The sequence below is a fragment of the Phaseolus vulgaris genome, chromosome 3 (genome assembly GCF_000499845.2).
Source record: "Phaseolus vulgaris cultivar G19833 chromosome 3, P. vulgaris v2.0, whole genome shotgun sequence".
NCBI classification, from domain to species: domain Eukaryota; kingdom Viridiplantae; phylum Streptophyta; class Magnoliopsida; order Fabales; family Fabaceae; genus Phaseolus; species Phaseolus vulgaris.
In genome coordinates, this window is record NC_023757.2 from 41429996 (window position 1) to 41447494 (window position 17499).

The 17499-nt window shown below is 30.2% G+C and overlaps 1 protein-coding gene across 1 annotated transcript; it reads left to right on the forward strand.

Annotated features, from left to right (window-relative positions):
- Nucleotides 1-1032: 1032 nt before the first annotated feature.
- On the forward strand, nt 1033-7545 carry LOC137807774 (NAP1-related protein 2-like). Its single transcript, XM_068608558.1, has 10 exons — nt 1033-1263; nt 1519-1644; nt 1734-1784; nt 4723-4794; nt 5008-5121; nt 5215-5273; nt 6015-6075; nt 6170-6226; nt 6349-6390; nt 7184-7545. The coding sequence occupies exons 1-10, from the start codon at nt 1147-1149 to the stop codon at nt 7238-7240; spliced, it is 756 nt and encodes a 251-aa protein (XP_068464659.1). The 5' UTR covers nt 1033-1146; the 3' UTR covers nt 7241-7545.
- Nucleotides 7546-17499: the final 9954 nt, after the last annotated feature.

Here is a 17499-nt window from a genome sequence, read left to right on the forward strand (position 1 = left end):
TATTATAAGAAAAAAATTCTAATGTTAATATAATTTTCTTAATACTTCTTATACAACTATTTTCTCAAGATAGGAATAGTGTCTTTTTTTTTCCTAATATGCTTTTTATTTTAATTTTTTTATAGATTTCTTATATTTTTTAAACTCATGTTATACATCCATATGAAATCTAGCATCTCATAGGTTGAGAAATCTCAACAATCATTTACAAACAATCCATTAAAAATAAAAAAAAATCAATAAACACATGAAGGAATCTAACAAATGCATGCAAAGAAACCTAGACTTATCATTTATTTATTCGTTTAGTTATCATTCATTTAAGAATTTCATTTTAATTATATATGAAATATTGGTAATAAGAAATCGAGTTTTATTCAAAATTGAAAATGGAATATTTGACTATTTTAAAGTTATTATAAAATTAATTAATAAAATCTACATTGTAATATAGTTATGAAAAAAGCAGTTTGAACTTCTTTTTAGAAATTAAATATTTTGATGTAACGTGTTTTATAGATGTGATTTTAACCAATCTATCAAAACCTGACATTTAAATTAAAAATAATAAACATTACTGGTTTAAATAAAAAATTCAATAATATTTATTTATTTTTCATTTACAAAATTTGTATAAATAAAAATAATTGAAAACAATATTAAAATTAAAAAATGTATTATCAAATTAAAATGAATAATAGATGTTTTATTATCATCAATAATTTCACATTCAATATCAATAATAATTTATATTTTTTTTATTCTGCGGATATATGGACTTTTTAAAAGTCTTATAAAAAGTTAGTAACATAAGACTCTTTTAAAACAATTCAACCAAATATGTACCTAATGTTCCACTTTGATTTTTCAAAATTGCTTTGGTTTTAAAATTAGAATTTCGATTATATAATTCTGTAAAAACCCCAATTTTCCTATAACAAAATCCATGTATCCACGTCACCTTCAGCAAAAAGACGAAAATACCTTGGATGTACACTTGTCCTGGGATAGCCTATTTATATTCGTGAGCGAGAATTTCGAGCATAAACCCGCAAAACCCTAACCATATTTCCCACACTTTTCACTTGGCTTCCTCTGCCACACCAAACAACCCCTCGCTTTTGAAAACGCGCGTTTCAGGCGAAGATGGTTGGCGACAAGACGAAGAAATTGAAAATTGCAGAGAATTTGGAGGATACCATCGACGAAAAACTCATCCTCTCCATTGAGAAGTTGCAAGAGGTCCAGGACGAACTCGACAAGGTTTCATTATTTCCCATTCCACATCATCTTTCCACGCTAAACTCTCACTCATCGATTGAATTCATATTTTCCAGTTTTTTAGGTTTTCATCCTCCGTTTTAAACTCTCACGAAATTTACTGATTCCTATAATTAACGTAACGAAATTGAATTTTATGAATTGTGGATGCTATTTATGCTATTGTGCATTGACGATGAATTTGAAATTTACGCTATTGTGCATTGATTTTGATTTTGAATTTTGATGTCGTTGTAGATCAATGAGGAGGCGAGTGATAAGGTCCTCGAAGTAGAGCAGAAGTTTAATGAGATAAGGAAGCCAGTTTACGATAAGCGAAATGAGATCATCGTCAAATCTATTCCTGATTTCTGGTTTACTGCTGTGAGTTTCATTTTTTTTCGTTTTGTTAATTTGATTGTTGTTACGACGGATAAAAAATTTGATCGATTATCTTTGTTTTGCTTTTGCAGTTTATGAATCACCCTGCTCTTTGTGAACTTCTGAATTTAGAGGATCAAAAGGTTGACTTCTCTCCTCATACATTCTGAAGTTTCGCAATTATGTTAAATTGTCCTTCTTGTTGGGAAAAACGGGTAATTTTCCCACTAAAACAAAACTCTAACAGAGCTACCCGACAAATAATATTGAATAAATAAAGCGGAATAATAAAAGAGATAAAGAGGAAAGAACACACCCGAAAATTGTTAACGGAGTTCGGCCTGTTTAGCCTAATCTCCGAGCACAGCAAAAACAGCTCACTTTTATTACTATGAGAGAAGATATTACAAATTGGGATATATAACAGTGAAGGAGAAGAGTTTAATTTATAACCCTCAAACCTCCTTCCCAAACAATGAACCCACCGATGTGGGACTTGGGATTAAGCCAAAATCAACAAATCTCCACCTTGGCTTAATTTCAAGTCCCACCTAAAACAAATCTTCTCACAACATAACAAAAAACAAACTTTACAGTGCTTCAAATTTGCGCCTCTGGGCGCCAACTTCAAATGTGCAAAATATTAACCAAGTCTAAACAATATTCAAACTTGGCCCTTATAACCACCTTGCCTTGTAGCGAACATCTTCTTTATTAGAAAATTCTTCTTTCTTTGCAAATACCCATTTGCACCCAATTGCCTTCTTACCTTTTGGTAATTGTGCCAACTTCCACGTCTTGTTCTTCTTCAAAGACTGCATCTCCTCTTCCATCGCACCCGCCCAATTACCACTCTCTGAACTTAGAATGGCTTTTGGGTAAGTGGATGGAATGTCATCAACAACTGGAAGTGCATAGGCAACCATATCCATGAAACGAGCAGGCTTCTGAATATCTCGTCTCTGTCTTCTAACTGCAATTGGCGCTGATTGTTGTTGAGATTCTTGGGTAGGAACCTCTTCCTCATCTGACTCTTCTTCTGCCATAGGAGAGTCACTTGTGGTATTTCGTGTTGGGATCACCACTGTCGGCTCAAACTCCACCTGCTTCTGAACACACTCCACCTGTTGTGGAGTACTATCAGCTCCTTCTGGATTTACCTTCTTTAACATGGCAGATTCATCAAAGGTAACATCCCTGCTGATAATCGTCTTCTTTGCCTCTAGACACCACAAACGGTATCCCTTCACTCCAGGACTAAAGCCCATGAAAAGAGCCTTCTTTGCCCGTGGATCCAACTTTGATTCAATCACATGATAATATGCAATAGAACCAAAAACATGCAAAGAATCATAATCAGTTGCAGGTTTTCCAGACCATACCTCTAACGGGGTTTTGCCATCTATAGCAGATGATGGCAAACGATTGACGAGATGTTGAGCGTATGTCACAGCCTCAGCCCAAAACTCTCTGCCTAACTCAGCATTAGACAACATACAACGAACTTTCTCCACAAGTATCTTGTTCATACGCTCCGACACCCCATTCTGTTGTGGTGTTTTTCTAACAGTGAAGTGCCGAACTATGCCACAATCTTGACATACCTTCAGGAACGGATCACTCTTGTATTCTCCTCCATTGTCTGTTCGGAGAACCTTAATCTTCCTTCCTGTCTGGTTTTCAACTTCAGCTTTCCACTTAAGGAAAATTTCAAGCACATCATTTTTGTTCTTCATAGTAAACACCCAAACTCTCCTGGAAAAATCATCCACAAAAGTGACAAAATAATGCCTACCTCCGATTGACGGAGTCTTGGCAAGTCCCCACACATCTGAATGCACATAATCCAGAATACCCTTGGTATTGTGAATTGCAGTGCCAAACTTCACTCTTCGTTGCTTTCCCAGAACACAATGCTCACAAAATTCAAGTTTGCAAGCCTTCGTACCTTTCAACAATCCTTGCTTGGTAAGAATTTGCAAGGATTTCTCTCCAGCATGTCCCAACCTCATATGCCACAACTTCGTTGCCTCAGCATCCTTCTTAGTGCTAGAAGTTGTTGTCGCTACTGTCCCCACCACTGTACTACCTTGGTAGTAATACAAATTGTTCTTCCTCACGCCTTTCAACATCACCAGTGCTCCTGAAGTTGCTTTAAGAATTCCATCTCGCATCGTCACAACTAGGCCTTTAGATTCTAAAGCCCCCAATGAGATGAGATTCTTCTTCAACTTTGGCACGTACCGTACATCCCGCAAAATTCTGGTGGATCCATCGTGATTCCGCAACTTGATTGAACCTATCCCGACTGTCTTACATGGATTATCATTACCCATGTAAACAACCCCGCCATCGAGTTCTTGAAAATCAAAGAACCATTCCCGAATGGGACACATATGATAGGTACAACCTGAATCCAATATCCACTCATCTGGATGCAATGATGCTGAAAGCGAGACAATCAACACATCACTTTTGCTTTCTGCAACATTTGCATCTTGCAGAGCCTTCCCTTCTTGATCCGAATTTGCCATTACAGACTCACAATATAATATTCAATATTACAAATAATTTCAAACAACCCAAGGCGAACCTTCGGCTCTGATACCACTTGTTGGGAAAAACGGGTAATTTTCCCACTAAAACAAAACTCTAACAGAGCTACCCGACAAATAATATTGAATAAATAAAGCGGAATAATAAAAGAGATAAAGAGGAAAGAACACACCCGAAAATTGTTAACGGAGTTCGGCCTGTTTAGCCTAATCTCCGAGCACAGCAAAAACAGCTCACTTTTATTACTATGAGAGAAGATATTACAAATTGGGATATATAACAGTGAAGGAGAAGAGTTTAATTTATAACCCTCAAACCTCCTTCCCAAACAATGAACCCACCGATGTGGGACTTGGGATTAAGCCAAAATCAACACTTCTTGATAGATTCGGTTTATTTATTTGCTTAAGGTGTTTTACCACTTTGTGAGGCTTACACGACAGTGCTTTCAATGCTTTTGTTCCGTTGATTTCTGATAAACCTGTTGATGAAGTTTGAATCATTTCTGGCACCCTTTGTTTGTAGATATTTAAGTATTTGGGTTCTCTCGAGGTTGAAGATAATAAAGATGTCAAATCTGGGTACTCAATCACCTTTGTGAGTTATTCTTGCTCTCTTTCTCACCCTCTCACCCTCTCACCCCCGAGAAGAAAAACCCTTGTATTTACTTAAGTGGTGTTATCCTTTATAGACGTGATTTAAAAGTCTCTACAGACAAAAATGACCAGTTGTTAATGACCTTTGAAGAATAGCCAGATGTTAATTCTCTACGGACAAAAATTTACTAGTTTTTGACTATTTTTTGTTCAGAATTTCAATCCCAATCCCTATTTTGAGAATACAAAGCTTACGAAGACTTTTACCTTCTTTGAAGAAGGATCAACAAAGATAACTGCTACCCCCATTAAATGGAAAGAGGGCAAGGTAAGGCTATGAATTCATTTTTCCCCCCACCCTATCAGCACCTACAGTTTTTGTTTGCCTTTTTACTTTGAAACATAATCCTTAAATATACAGGGATTACCCAATGGAGTCAATCATGACAAGAATGGGAAGCGGGGTCGTATTGATATCAGGTTGATACCTAAACTATTACTTTTATGCTTTCTTTTAAGTTTCTGAGCACAGTAAATTATAGACAAAGAAAGCCATGGTTATGCATTCATTTTCGCTTTTGTATACTAGACCTCTCCTTGTTCTTGGTCAAGCCTTTTCTTTTTGAAAAAGAAAACAGAAACTACTGTTGGAGGCTGGAGTTTTCTGGCATTCTAATTGATCAATTGGCAGATCAAGGAAATATATCTAGTTAGTGATGCCTGCTTTGATTACTGTGCCATATTCCACTCTGATTCAGAAGAGATGGTTGTAATACAGTGCTTATTTTTTAATGTGTTTCCCTGTGATACTTTTCTATACAAGAATAACTATTTGAAAGATTAGTGACACTTTTCTATGTTGTAGTATACTTTTCTATACTAGAATAATTATTTAAAAGATTAGAATGCGAAAAGCATTGACCTGTTGATAGAAATATTCTCTTCGTATCAGTTAGAATTCTTCAGTCTTGTTTTGAAATCTGAACAGGTATGATAAGCATGCAAATCTTTGATGCCCTGACCAAATATTTTAACAGGGTAATTTTAAGCAAGACAGAATAACTTGGCAAAGAAGATGCTGCAGCTTTTAATAAAACTTCTTTCGCATGTGCCAACAAAAGCTTTTATTGTTCTTAATTGTTAGTTGATATATTTGGAGGAAATGTTAATAAATCTCCTTTCATGAATACTATTAAATTTTTCTTGTGCCAATAAATGCAGTTTCTTTACTTGGTTTAGTGACTCTGAACAGAAAGACGATACGGATGAAATTCATGATGAGGTATATTTTTTTCTGGTGCTGTAAAATTCTTTCCTGATGAACATTTTCTTTCATCTTCACTTTGGTCCCAAAGCATTAATCACTCTAAATGCAGGTTGCAGAGTTGATTAAGGAAGATTTATGGCCAAATCCACTCACTTACTTCAACAATGTAAGTTAAAATTTTAACCTATTGTCTTCTGTGTATTGTACTTTCAGATCTCACTTAATTATTCATTTTACTTTGCTTATTTTCTCCCATACTTTTTCTAATGGTAATTGATTTGGGAACAGGAGTTTGACGAAGAGGATTTTGATGATGAAGCCGATGATGAGGTAATTGAAATTTGAGTTTTTCTTAGAAAAAGAATAGATGATTGACAAATATGATTGGAGTATTTCTTTTTATGTTTTATGGAATCTTGCGTTGGATCCATGCTTTTAATTCGTCCAAAATTCAGTCAGTGAATACTAAACCTAATATTCAGTTGACACAATGTTTAATGCTGCACATGTACTGTCACTTATAGTAGTCATATTTTGAACTCAGGTTTAATAATTGAATGCTTTAATTTTTGTTTAGTTAGATGTTAATATAAAGAAAACGAATACGAAAACCACCAATGTGATGTGAATTCCATATAATAACTGTCTGAATATATGGAAAAATATTTTATCATATCAGAATATCTTTAGGATTGGTTTCTCCTTATCCATTAGTATTTATTTTATCATGATTTAATTCCTTAATTAGTTAGGAATAGATTATAAATAAGGGTGAGTACCATAGGTTTGATGAATATATCAATAATACGTTTTAATACATCTAAGTTAATATCCATTCAGTGTATGATTTCATCGATAACAAAAGAGGTTTTTCTGTGAAGATACATCAAAATGCTAAAAGTTGTAATCATTCATGATCTGAAAACAACAAAAAATATGAACACATTTTAAGATGTTTGATACCAAAAGTTAAAGGACGAGTTATTGCTATTTTACCTAAGCATAGCATTCTGTAACTATTCAGGTAATGCTTATTTGTGTTTAAATTTGAAATTAATGACATTAGGACTTCCAAATATAGTGATAGAAATATTTTCTTATAAAGTATGATTATCATTGGCAGGAAAAGGATGAAGAGGACCAAGAGGATGATGATGATGAGGAAAGCAATGACATTTGAAAATATGGTGGTGTTTATTTTTCCTATTTATTTTTCTCTGGTTGAATATGTATGTAGGTTTTTGGGCACGGTTGCTGTTGCCATTTTTTCGAGGTTTTTAGCAGGTGGAGCTATTTAGAAAGTTAGTGGTTCTCTGACCATAATTTATTAATTATCATGTGAAGTTGTTTGGCCGGTTTCATCCCTCATTTACTTTTTTGGGTTGTTACTAAGTGGTAACTGTTCTTTGTTGTGGAATTACATAGTAAAGTTACAGTATTTATTGTATATTTGGATTTGCTATCATAAAGATTACCATTCAGGCATCTTACCCCACATATTCCACCATTTCAAATGTTTTGCCATCTGTTTTCCTCAGTTGTTGGAATCATTCTTCCTTCCCTCTTTTATTTAGTAATAATTTGTTATTAAATTATTATTATCGACCCACACAATTTTGCAGTCACAACTGATCATATCTATATGAAATTCACATTATTACCATTCTCACAACTCAACATATCTATAAAATTATGATAATTTGAACTTGGTTGTGAACATATTATAATAAGATTGGGAAATTATTTTAAATAAATCAATGTGTTATGATAAGACTGGAAAAGGATTTTTAAATAAATCAAAGTTTTGGAATGAAAGCTTTTAAAAGAGTAATGCGTTTTTATTGCATGTTTTTTTGAAGAAATATTTGGGTAACGGATTTTAAAAATTGAAATTAATGAGAATGTTTTTGGTTGTTTAAAATTATAAATTTTAAACTTTACTATAAAAGTTAATAATTTAAATTTTTTCGAAACTTTCTTTTTAATAGGATTTTTTTTTTTCTCTTTTCTTTCCTCTGTATTTCTCTTTTCCTTTTTTTTTTGTTATATCTGTTTCTCTTATGTTTTTCCCTCTCTTTTGTCTCTCTCATCCCATTTTCTCTCCTCCTATCTCTGCATATATATTTTCTCCCTACTTTACCCGTCTCTTTGTTTTTTATCCTATTTTTGTCAACTCTTTTATTATATAATAATTTTTATCCTTTTTCTTACCCTCTTTATTCTCTTCTCTATTTGCCGCATCTATAACTTTTTTCTTTTTCTTTTCTCTTTATCTTAATTCTCTTTTTCTCTTCGGTTTACTAGTATTAATTAATGTAAAAACTGCCATTTTAAATTCTTAACTATATTTTTATTATTTTATAAAACATAATATTGATAATTTGATTTTTAAATAAATATTTAGCTTTTTTATATAGTGAAAACAAATTATTCTATTCTAAATTAAAAAATAAAATTAATCTATTTAAAAAAATTAATTCAAAACAGTTCAAATTTGATACTTTAAAAATTTTAAAATTACTCGTAGCTGATTGAAAAAACAGGGATGCGCAAAGTATACAAACCTCATTATCATTGATTTGAGAGCCAAGAAATGAAAATAGAAACAAAATTGGTGGAACCTAAAAATTGTTAATAGCATGGCTTTATCTCTAAGTTCAGCTACTTTTTTCTGCAAACCACATACTTTCCTTTTGGTTAATATTTATAAAATATTAAATATATTCTAAAAAATATATATTTTTCTCTAAAATTTAAATATATTTTTAGATTCTTATAAGATTTATCGCATTTTTCAAGGTGAAAAACTTAAGTGAATGACAATCTTAACATAATGTTAAATATACATCCAAGCAAAATCATTTTAAATCACAGGATTCAGAGGTTAAAAGTCATTCGCATAAAATTTTCATCTATCATCATTAGTAAGAAATATCTAAAAAGTATTCTAAATTTTAGCGAAACAAATACTTTGAAATTTTGGAGGATGAATGCATTTGAAAATTTACAAGAAAACATAATTTTATCCTATTTTCTATTTTTTTTCTTTGACTATATTGACTTCTCATTTTTTATGTCAGCTCTTTAGTTTTCGTTCCTCACATTTTTGTTTCGTTTCTGTTCATCAATGCTTACACTAATACCATAATTTCTCTCTTTTGGATATTGTTAGTAGTTTTCATGTTTAATATAGTAACAGAGATTTTGGTCCAACTCTCATGCACCCAATAAAAAAATGGTGCTGATATGTTAACACCCTATACTGTAAAACACATATACTTGATATCCCAATAAATAAATATTTTAATTATATAATTATATTTAATATTATAATGATTTGTCAAGGTCTTTTACTTTTTAGGTGTTAAAAATATATTTTCCTAAAAAAATGGCACTCTTTTGTTTTTTAAATAAGTAGTCCAGAATGTAATACCGTATTAAAAATATACCCCATTCAGAACCAGACCAACTGATTGGGCTGCGCCATGCTGTGACAAAGCCCCATGTATATCTTGGGCAAACTTGACATCATCCTTTCAGTGCAAATTCTATCTGCACCTCAATATCCTCCCCTGCACCTCTATAGTTATTTTCAATTTCAACAATATCAGTGTGGTGGAGAGTGTGATATCTTCTTCTTTATTTTCAAATGATGGTTGGTGATAAACATTGGTGGTTGAGATAACTTTTATTTTTACTAATGGTGTTTGTGTTTTCATTCGTTTTTTTTAAGTCAAGAAATTCAAAAAAGACCAACAAAGTGTAAAAATAGAGTACAAAACTCAACAAAATGAAAAAGGGAGATATGAGAGTGCAACTAGTGTGTTATTTAAAAAAATAAAATTATGCTTCATTTAGAATTATTTAAAATTTAAAAAAAAAATAAAACTAACTTTTTAAAAGTAATATGAAGTTGCTGGGAAATGTGTGGAGGGAGAATTTTTCTTTAATTCTAAACTCAAGTTGCAATTTGAATTTGACAAGAGAAGCAATGAATTCCAGGGCACATATGAGGGTCTTAAGAATAGTTTGTTTGAATGTGAATTGTAGATAGATGTTGTTGAAGTTGATTCAAGGTAAAACGAACATATGGTGTTGATGTGGGTGTTATTGTTGACACAATAAAGAAGATATGTGCTTGTATTTGTACTTGCCTACCAAATCTTTTACAAGGTTCAATAGAATGGTGAGTGAAGTCACCACCTCAATGGTACTGCACACCATAACATAATAATCAAAGGATTTGTAACCTTTTGGTTGGTCTACGAATGTTTGATATTCATGCAATGTCCAATGGAACAAGTGTGGATATTGGTTCTTCAGTCTGGTAGATCAGATGAGATACCCAGCAATTCTGGTTGTAGTAAAATTGCTTCACTTTGATTGCAGATATGATCGTAGAGACAGATGGAAGCATGGAGAGACATAATTCAGAGGATCGGAACATTGAAGACCCACGTGCTTTTTGCTGGGATAGTAATATGGACCACAAAGTTCCACACATCAAATCAAATGGTGGAGTTTTGTTGATGGCATTAAAGAATTGGCCACGACGTTGTATGCAAGGGAAAAGATATAATGGGTTCAACTTCAAGTCAACATCATTGTTGCCAACTTGCCCACAACCTCCTACTATCACCAATTCTCTTCCTTCATTTTTCTTATTTTTCTCCCCTCATTCCCTAACTATTCCATCTCATTCTTAACTCTTCCTTTTCCAAAACAAAACTTCTGCAAATTTGTTCTACAAAATATGATGATGTGCTGTTCGACATTACATATAAAAACATCGGAGCGAAAATTTCAACCTGTTTAATCAAATTTGTGGGAACTTGTCTCTTTTGCTAGATCCAGTTCCCATTCATATACCATTCACTGTTATAGTTATGTTCTGATTTCATCCGGTGAAATAATGAGACAAAAACTATGACATGTTCAAATGTTCATTGATGTAACAGAAAAAAAAAAATGTTTAGCATTTTTTGTTTTTATAGAAAATATATACCAGTGTAGTAATGTAGAAAACTTTTTCTCTCCAAATTATAATCTAATTAGGCAGATCTACTATCATTATTACATTAATTATATATAATTAAATAAAATATCGTACAATATTGTATACAATAATAGATGTATAATTTGATAATTTATTATTTCTTTAATAGTTTTCCTTTCATTTTACTCAAAATAAAATCAAAGCTTCAGAAAATACTTATATTTACCTTCAATGCTCTATATTTTACAGCATATCATATACCTAAACAAATTCTCCACTTACTATATGGCTGGCATTGATTTAATGTAGATATTATAATTTAAGATTACTACTCTTCATGGTTTTTTTTTTTCCAAGAAAAAGTATCTCTCTTTGAGTTGCAGATACATGTAAATGTGATTGAAATTGTTTGTGATGATCTGAAAATTTCAGTGGATGATGATGACACTGGAAGCAAAATTCAATAATGGTGTAGAAAGTAATCACAACAATCATGCATATGCATTAGAATCTGATATGAGTCTCTCTAGTCTGTGAAACATTTATAAGATGTAATATCTAGTTTGCCAATGTTCTGAAATAAAATCTTAGCTAAGACAAGAGAAGCCAGTAGAGCAACAAAAATAATGAGGTTTGTGAGGCTAGTAATCATCCACTCGTCATTCTTCTCTCTCCATAGGTCTAATATTCACATGACCCTACAAGATTTCTAGCATGTGTTGGAGTTCCCCTCTGTAGGTGGATGAATCAATGATGAATCTCTCAAGCATTGTTGTCCAAAAAAGAGAGAAATATTTTGAATGACGTGTTGTTTTCAGCCTTGAGGATTTAGAAACTGAGGCAGCTTTTTCAGACAGCACAAACAAAATTGTAACAGAGGGCTTTGGCATTTAATTTTGTGGCACACGAGAGGGCACAGCATGGCATCTTCATGTATATATGTGCTTCAAATTATTTTTGGAGACAGCGAAACTAGCATAATGCAAAAGCACCACCATAATTGTTTTCCTATTAAAAAATTGCAGAGCTGATAGAGAGAGATTAGTAGTGAGTGAGTGAGTGAGTGAGTGAATGCCCCAGTGCCCTATGCTGTGCTCAAAATTATTCTGGAACATCAACAGTAAAAGGTCAATTCAGAATTCATCTTTTGGAGAATAAAGTGACAAGCCATGACAAAATCCCATATTTGTGCACTGAAAAAGTGGCACGTAAAAAGCACAGATTTTCATGAATCTTTTTTTCCACTCTCAGTGGAATAAGATACCATCTTACTCTTCCTATTTTACCAAAACTACAATTACTTCCTCTGCATCTTATATCATGTTACTGTCCATCAGTCAATCTACCATGCCATTTGCAGACTAACAATTATTTTATTATTACATTTTTTTCCACATAAAACAATCTTCTTTATTTCTAAACCATTCATTTCTACTATAACCACTCATCTCAATCATTTGGATTAGATTATATACAGTAAAAAATCTTAATCTCATTAATTCTCTCTAAGTTATTTACGATTATTTATTTGATGATTCACTTTTAGAAATTTATTAATTGTTCTCTACAATTTTATAATCTTTAAGAACTTAGAGAGTATACGAGAACTATTAGGTCAATTGTTTTTAAGTTCAAGGGACGTTAAAGGTAACTCTCACCAAATATGTTATTATTTCTTTTGTATATAGATCAAGATATACCTGTGCTGCGGGGGAAGATATAACATATATTTCTGCCACATTAATTTTTTTATATGATACTTATTTTTTATTAAATAAGAATAATAAAATTTATTATTTCTTCTAGTCAAAATAAACATATGTGGTAATGATGAACTTCAAGAAAAAGTAGTTATCATTCAATAGTTATTTCATAAAAAATACAAATAATTGTCATTAAATATCAAATGTTACTATGATGAATACCAAAACTATATATCCCAAAGATTCAAAGTAGTATACTATCATTGTTCCAAATTGTGTCATTAAAGAACCATCCAAAAACAAGTAATTATTTATAAGTTGACCATAATTCATGTGAAGCTACATAAATCAAGTATTAAATACGTGACATTATTGTATACATGTACAAATTTATATGCAATCTTACCATAAAGTTGGATCATTAAAGTAATGTAAATTACCTTCAATCAAAGTGTTGCTTTGCGGTCTTTCAATGACTTGAGATATTAAATACAAAAATGTTTATTTCACACTCACACTCCACCCTACATCCCAATGAATATTAATATTTTAATTATTTTTAAAAATTTATAACTTTTTTAATTTTGAAACATTTTGCATTTAGCTTGTATTTTCATTAAGAAGGTGTTTTCTTTTTTTAAAATTTTTTTATTACAAATTTTAATATTTATTGTAGGTGTAGGATGGAGCAGGGGTGAGTCAGAACTAAAACTTATTGCAATATCTCTTTCAATGTTAAATATTATACTATCGGCTAAAAAATTCAACTTTCATTTTATTTCTCAATTTTATATTAATTGTTTTCGTTGCAGAGAAAGCATCTTTTAGCTGTAGTTATAGAAACTGAGGGATTCATGATAAGCTGAAGTAGTAAATAAACCAAATAGTAAACTTTCGACTTTTTGTTGTTGTTGCCAACATGCACGCAACTCTTACATTGTGGATAATTTTTTTAAAATTTGAATCTTGATGCACATCAACAATGAAATGATGAAGTTGAAAATCTAAGTTAACCTTTTTCCTTCTCATCAAATCCATAAGATAATATTCCTCTACAAGAGTGTAAATTTTGTTAGTATCAAAAGTTTTATAAGCATCATTAAAAACCAAAGCAAAACTTAGAGCTAACAACTCCATTACTTGCTCATTAAATATAGTCTTCAACTCTTTCAATTGCTTATCATTTCTAACAAAAAAAAAATCTACTCTAAAATAATGTTCCGCTATGATATGATATTCTTTATTTGAATTGAGGAACATGGTATCCATACTAGAAGAAAAATATTCACAATAAAAGTCAATTTAGTGAAGAATGGATGAATATGAATTACTTCTATTAATGCCACACACTACAATAAAATCATTAAATAGAAACTAATTTTAGAGACAAAAAAAAATTAATTAATATATTGATTAAATTAGAAATCATTTTAGAGGTTAAAAAAAATTAGTTTCTAAATTAGTTTCTATTATTGTTAAATGGTTTTTAAATTGGTATCTAATTAGCTACCAAAGTTTTTGCTACCAAATTTAGAACCTGAATATTTAATAGTTAAAATTTTGATAGTTAATTAGATACCAATTTAGAAACTATTTAACAATAATAGAAAGTCATTTTAAAATCAAATTTAGTCTCTAATTTAGTCACACTACAAGAAAATCATGAAATAGAAACCAATTTTTAGAGACCAAAATAATTAGTTGCAATAGTAACTAAATTAGAGACCATTTTTTAAACTAAAAAAAATTGTTTTTAAATTAGTTTCTATTATTGTTAAATAGTTTCTAAATTGGTATCTAATTAGCAACCAAGATTTTAGAGACCAAATTTAGAAACTAAATAATTGGGAGTTAAAACATTCGTTGCTAATTAGATATCAATTTAGAAACTATTTAATAATAATAAAAACTAATTTAGAAACCAATTTTTCTTTTAGTTTCTAAAATGGTTTTTAATTTAGTTATTATTGCAACTAATTATTTTGATCTCTCTAAAAATTGGTTTTTATTTCATGATTTTCTTGTAGTGTCACTGTAACAATTAATTGTTTTTGTCTCTAAAATTGATTTTATTTCATAATGACGTAGTGACAACAATGCAAAGTTATAATTTGTAAAACATGAGAAAAATAAAGATTGTATGCAAACAGAAAATTATTAAGGAATAATATGCGTAATCTATTGAATTCTTCTCTCATATTGTTGTTTTCTTATCAGAAAAATAAACAAAATTAAAAGTTCTGAACTTATCAGAAAAATAAATAAAATTAAAGGAAACGCTTTAAAATGTTTTAATCTTAATACAAGAACCTAAAACCTCACTATTTAACATAGAAGTTCAGAATCCAGCAAAATCACTGCAAAAAGTGCCGAGGCAGTTTGCAACAGAACAGATTGCAAATATTAGCTTTGCTGCTATGAGGTTATTCCTAACAAAAGCTTGCTTAAGAACCAGTTCTAAAAAGCTCTTAGATGGATAACAATGAGACTAATACAACACAGAAAGCAAATTTGACAGACTTGTTCCTTCTGGACATGATACAATGGTATTCTCCATTTGATGGCCCATCTTTGACAAATGCTCAACCAAAACAAACTTCTCAACCAAGCCAGCACTTTCACCTTTAAAACAACACAAGCACTACCCAATTCTGCTCCACTATTGATTGCATTATAACTCTCTTTTTTAATTACCTGCATTGCCACATCCCTCTTCTCTGCTATTATGCTATTTTCCATTTGCAGAGGATCCATCAATGCATCCGCAAAAACCCTACCCAAGTTTGCTCATGCAGTAACACCCCTCTCTCATATTGCTTCTATCATCATAACTTCTAATATTACAATAAAATCATTACATAAAAATTATTTTTAAAGACTAGATTAAATATTATTTTAGAAATTTAAATTTTTTTAATATATAAAATAATTGATATTATTAATAAAATTTATAAATTAGTTTTTAATTAACAGATTTTAACTATCAATTAATATTAAAGATCAAAAATATCTGCCAAAACAGTGTACTAAGTCGCAACCTATTTATTAAAAGTATTACCGATAACTTTGGTTACTATTTGATTTACTATTGTTAGTAATTATTTAATTTTAAAAAAATTATAATAATTACTAAATTAACATAGTACTTATTACTATTGGACAAAAACATTTTTAATCTTTAATGATGTCCAAAAATTTCAATAATATATGAAAACTCATGTAGGAATGGATTTCTATATAGAGAGTAAGTTACTTATTATAAGGTTTGGACTTAGGTGGTAAAATAGTGGATATAGATGTCCGAGATGGTAGAATATCATTATCTATTTTTTATTTATTTAAAAGGCTAACTGTGATTTCCATTGTCTATGTCTTTCTTCTTTGTAATAGGAAAGATATCCCTTGTACCTATATATAATTTGTATTCTTAATTTCTAATTTTTTTAATCTTTTGTTAAAGATTTACTTTTCTTCTCTTAAATAATAAATATGTTTATTAAAATCTAATAAATATATTTAATAATAAACTAATAAAGTAATTAAGTTTGAATGACTCTCAATTGAAACTTAATTTTATATTTTCTATATTATTAATAAAAAATAAATTTATACACAAAAAATAAAGGTGTTGTCTCTTACATGGGCATGTCACTCTTGGATTGTATAATTTGGTTTCCTTTTTCTATTCATCGATTCATCTCTGGAGAAGAAAAACTACTGTGAATTGGGCCTAAGCGAAATCACCTGGGAGAGTTATCACGCATGTTTAATTGTCCAAATAACATAAAAGTAAAAAAATAACATAAAATATTAACATTCATTTTATTATTATAATGATTTATTACAGGAGCATTATAAATTTAATAAAAGTTTTAGGGAGGCACAGGGAGAAGGGAGAGATGAAGTTTAATATAGGCCATGACCATGACAAGTAAGGAGAAGAATGAAAGAGAAGAGAAGGCTCTCTTTTCACATTTATTTTAATAAAAATTACATATATTTTTATTTTTAATTCGAATTCTAAATTTTCTGAGTTTTTTTAGTAAATAAATTATTAGAATGAATTTTTACCATTTTTTCTTATCTGATAAAAGAATTTTTAGTATAATAAAAAATTAAAATATTTTAGGTTGACTTATACTTGATATGAATATTATAATATAATACACATTACTAATTTGTTTGTTATGTAAAAATATTATAAAAATATATTTCAATAATTTTCTCATTATAGGTTGAAAATTTAGACTTAAAAACAAAAATCTATCCTAGAGGAAATAAAAAACATATTTAACTCTTTTAATAATTTTAATTACATATTAAAAATATTTAACCTTTTAATAAACACAACTTTTATTTCAATTGGGTATTAGTAAAGCTAATGATTAAAAATTCTAAGAAAAATATTAAAAGATATAGAAAAACATATTAAAAATTATTTACAAAATGAACTTTTGTGTATTAAAAAATCTGTCACACGTAATTGGTTAATACTCACCTATTTTATTTTTCAAATTTTGAGATAAATTAGTTTTGTGTAAGATAAAAGAGAGTTAATGAAGTCATTAATTCATGTGATAACTTCTTAAAATATAAAAATTAAAAATCATGCATGCATGACTCAATAGATCAGGACCATTAAAAAATATTTTATACTAAATTAACTTCGACAACACTTCTCTTAAATGACATGTCGGTGTCGGATACTTGTATTGGACACCAACACTCGTATGACACGTA

Excerpts from the sequence above, each read along its gene's own strand:
- LOC137807774 (XM_068608558.1), top strand. The coding sequence starts at position 1,147 with ATGGTTGGCGACAAGACGAAGAAATTGAAAATTGCAGAGAATTTGGAG. Across the intron at positions 1,264-1,518 it reads TCCAGGACGAACTCGACAAG|ATCAATGAGGAGGCGAGTGA; the intron begins GTTTCATTATTT and ends ATGTCGTTGTAG. Across the intron at positions 5,122-5,214 it reads TTAAATGGAAAGAGGGCAAG|GGATTACCCAATGGAGTCAA; the intron begins GTAAGGCTATGA and ends TTAAATATACAG.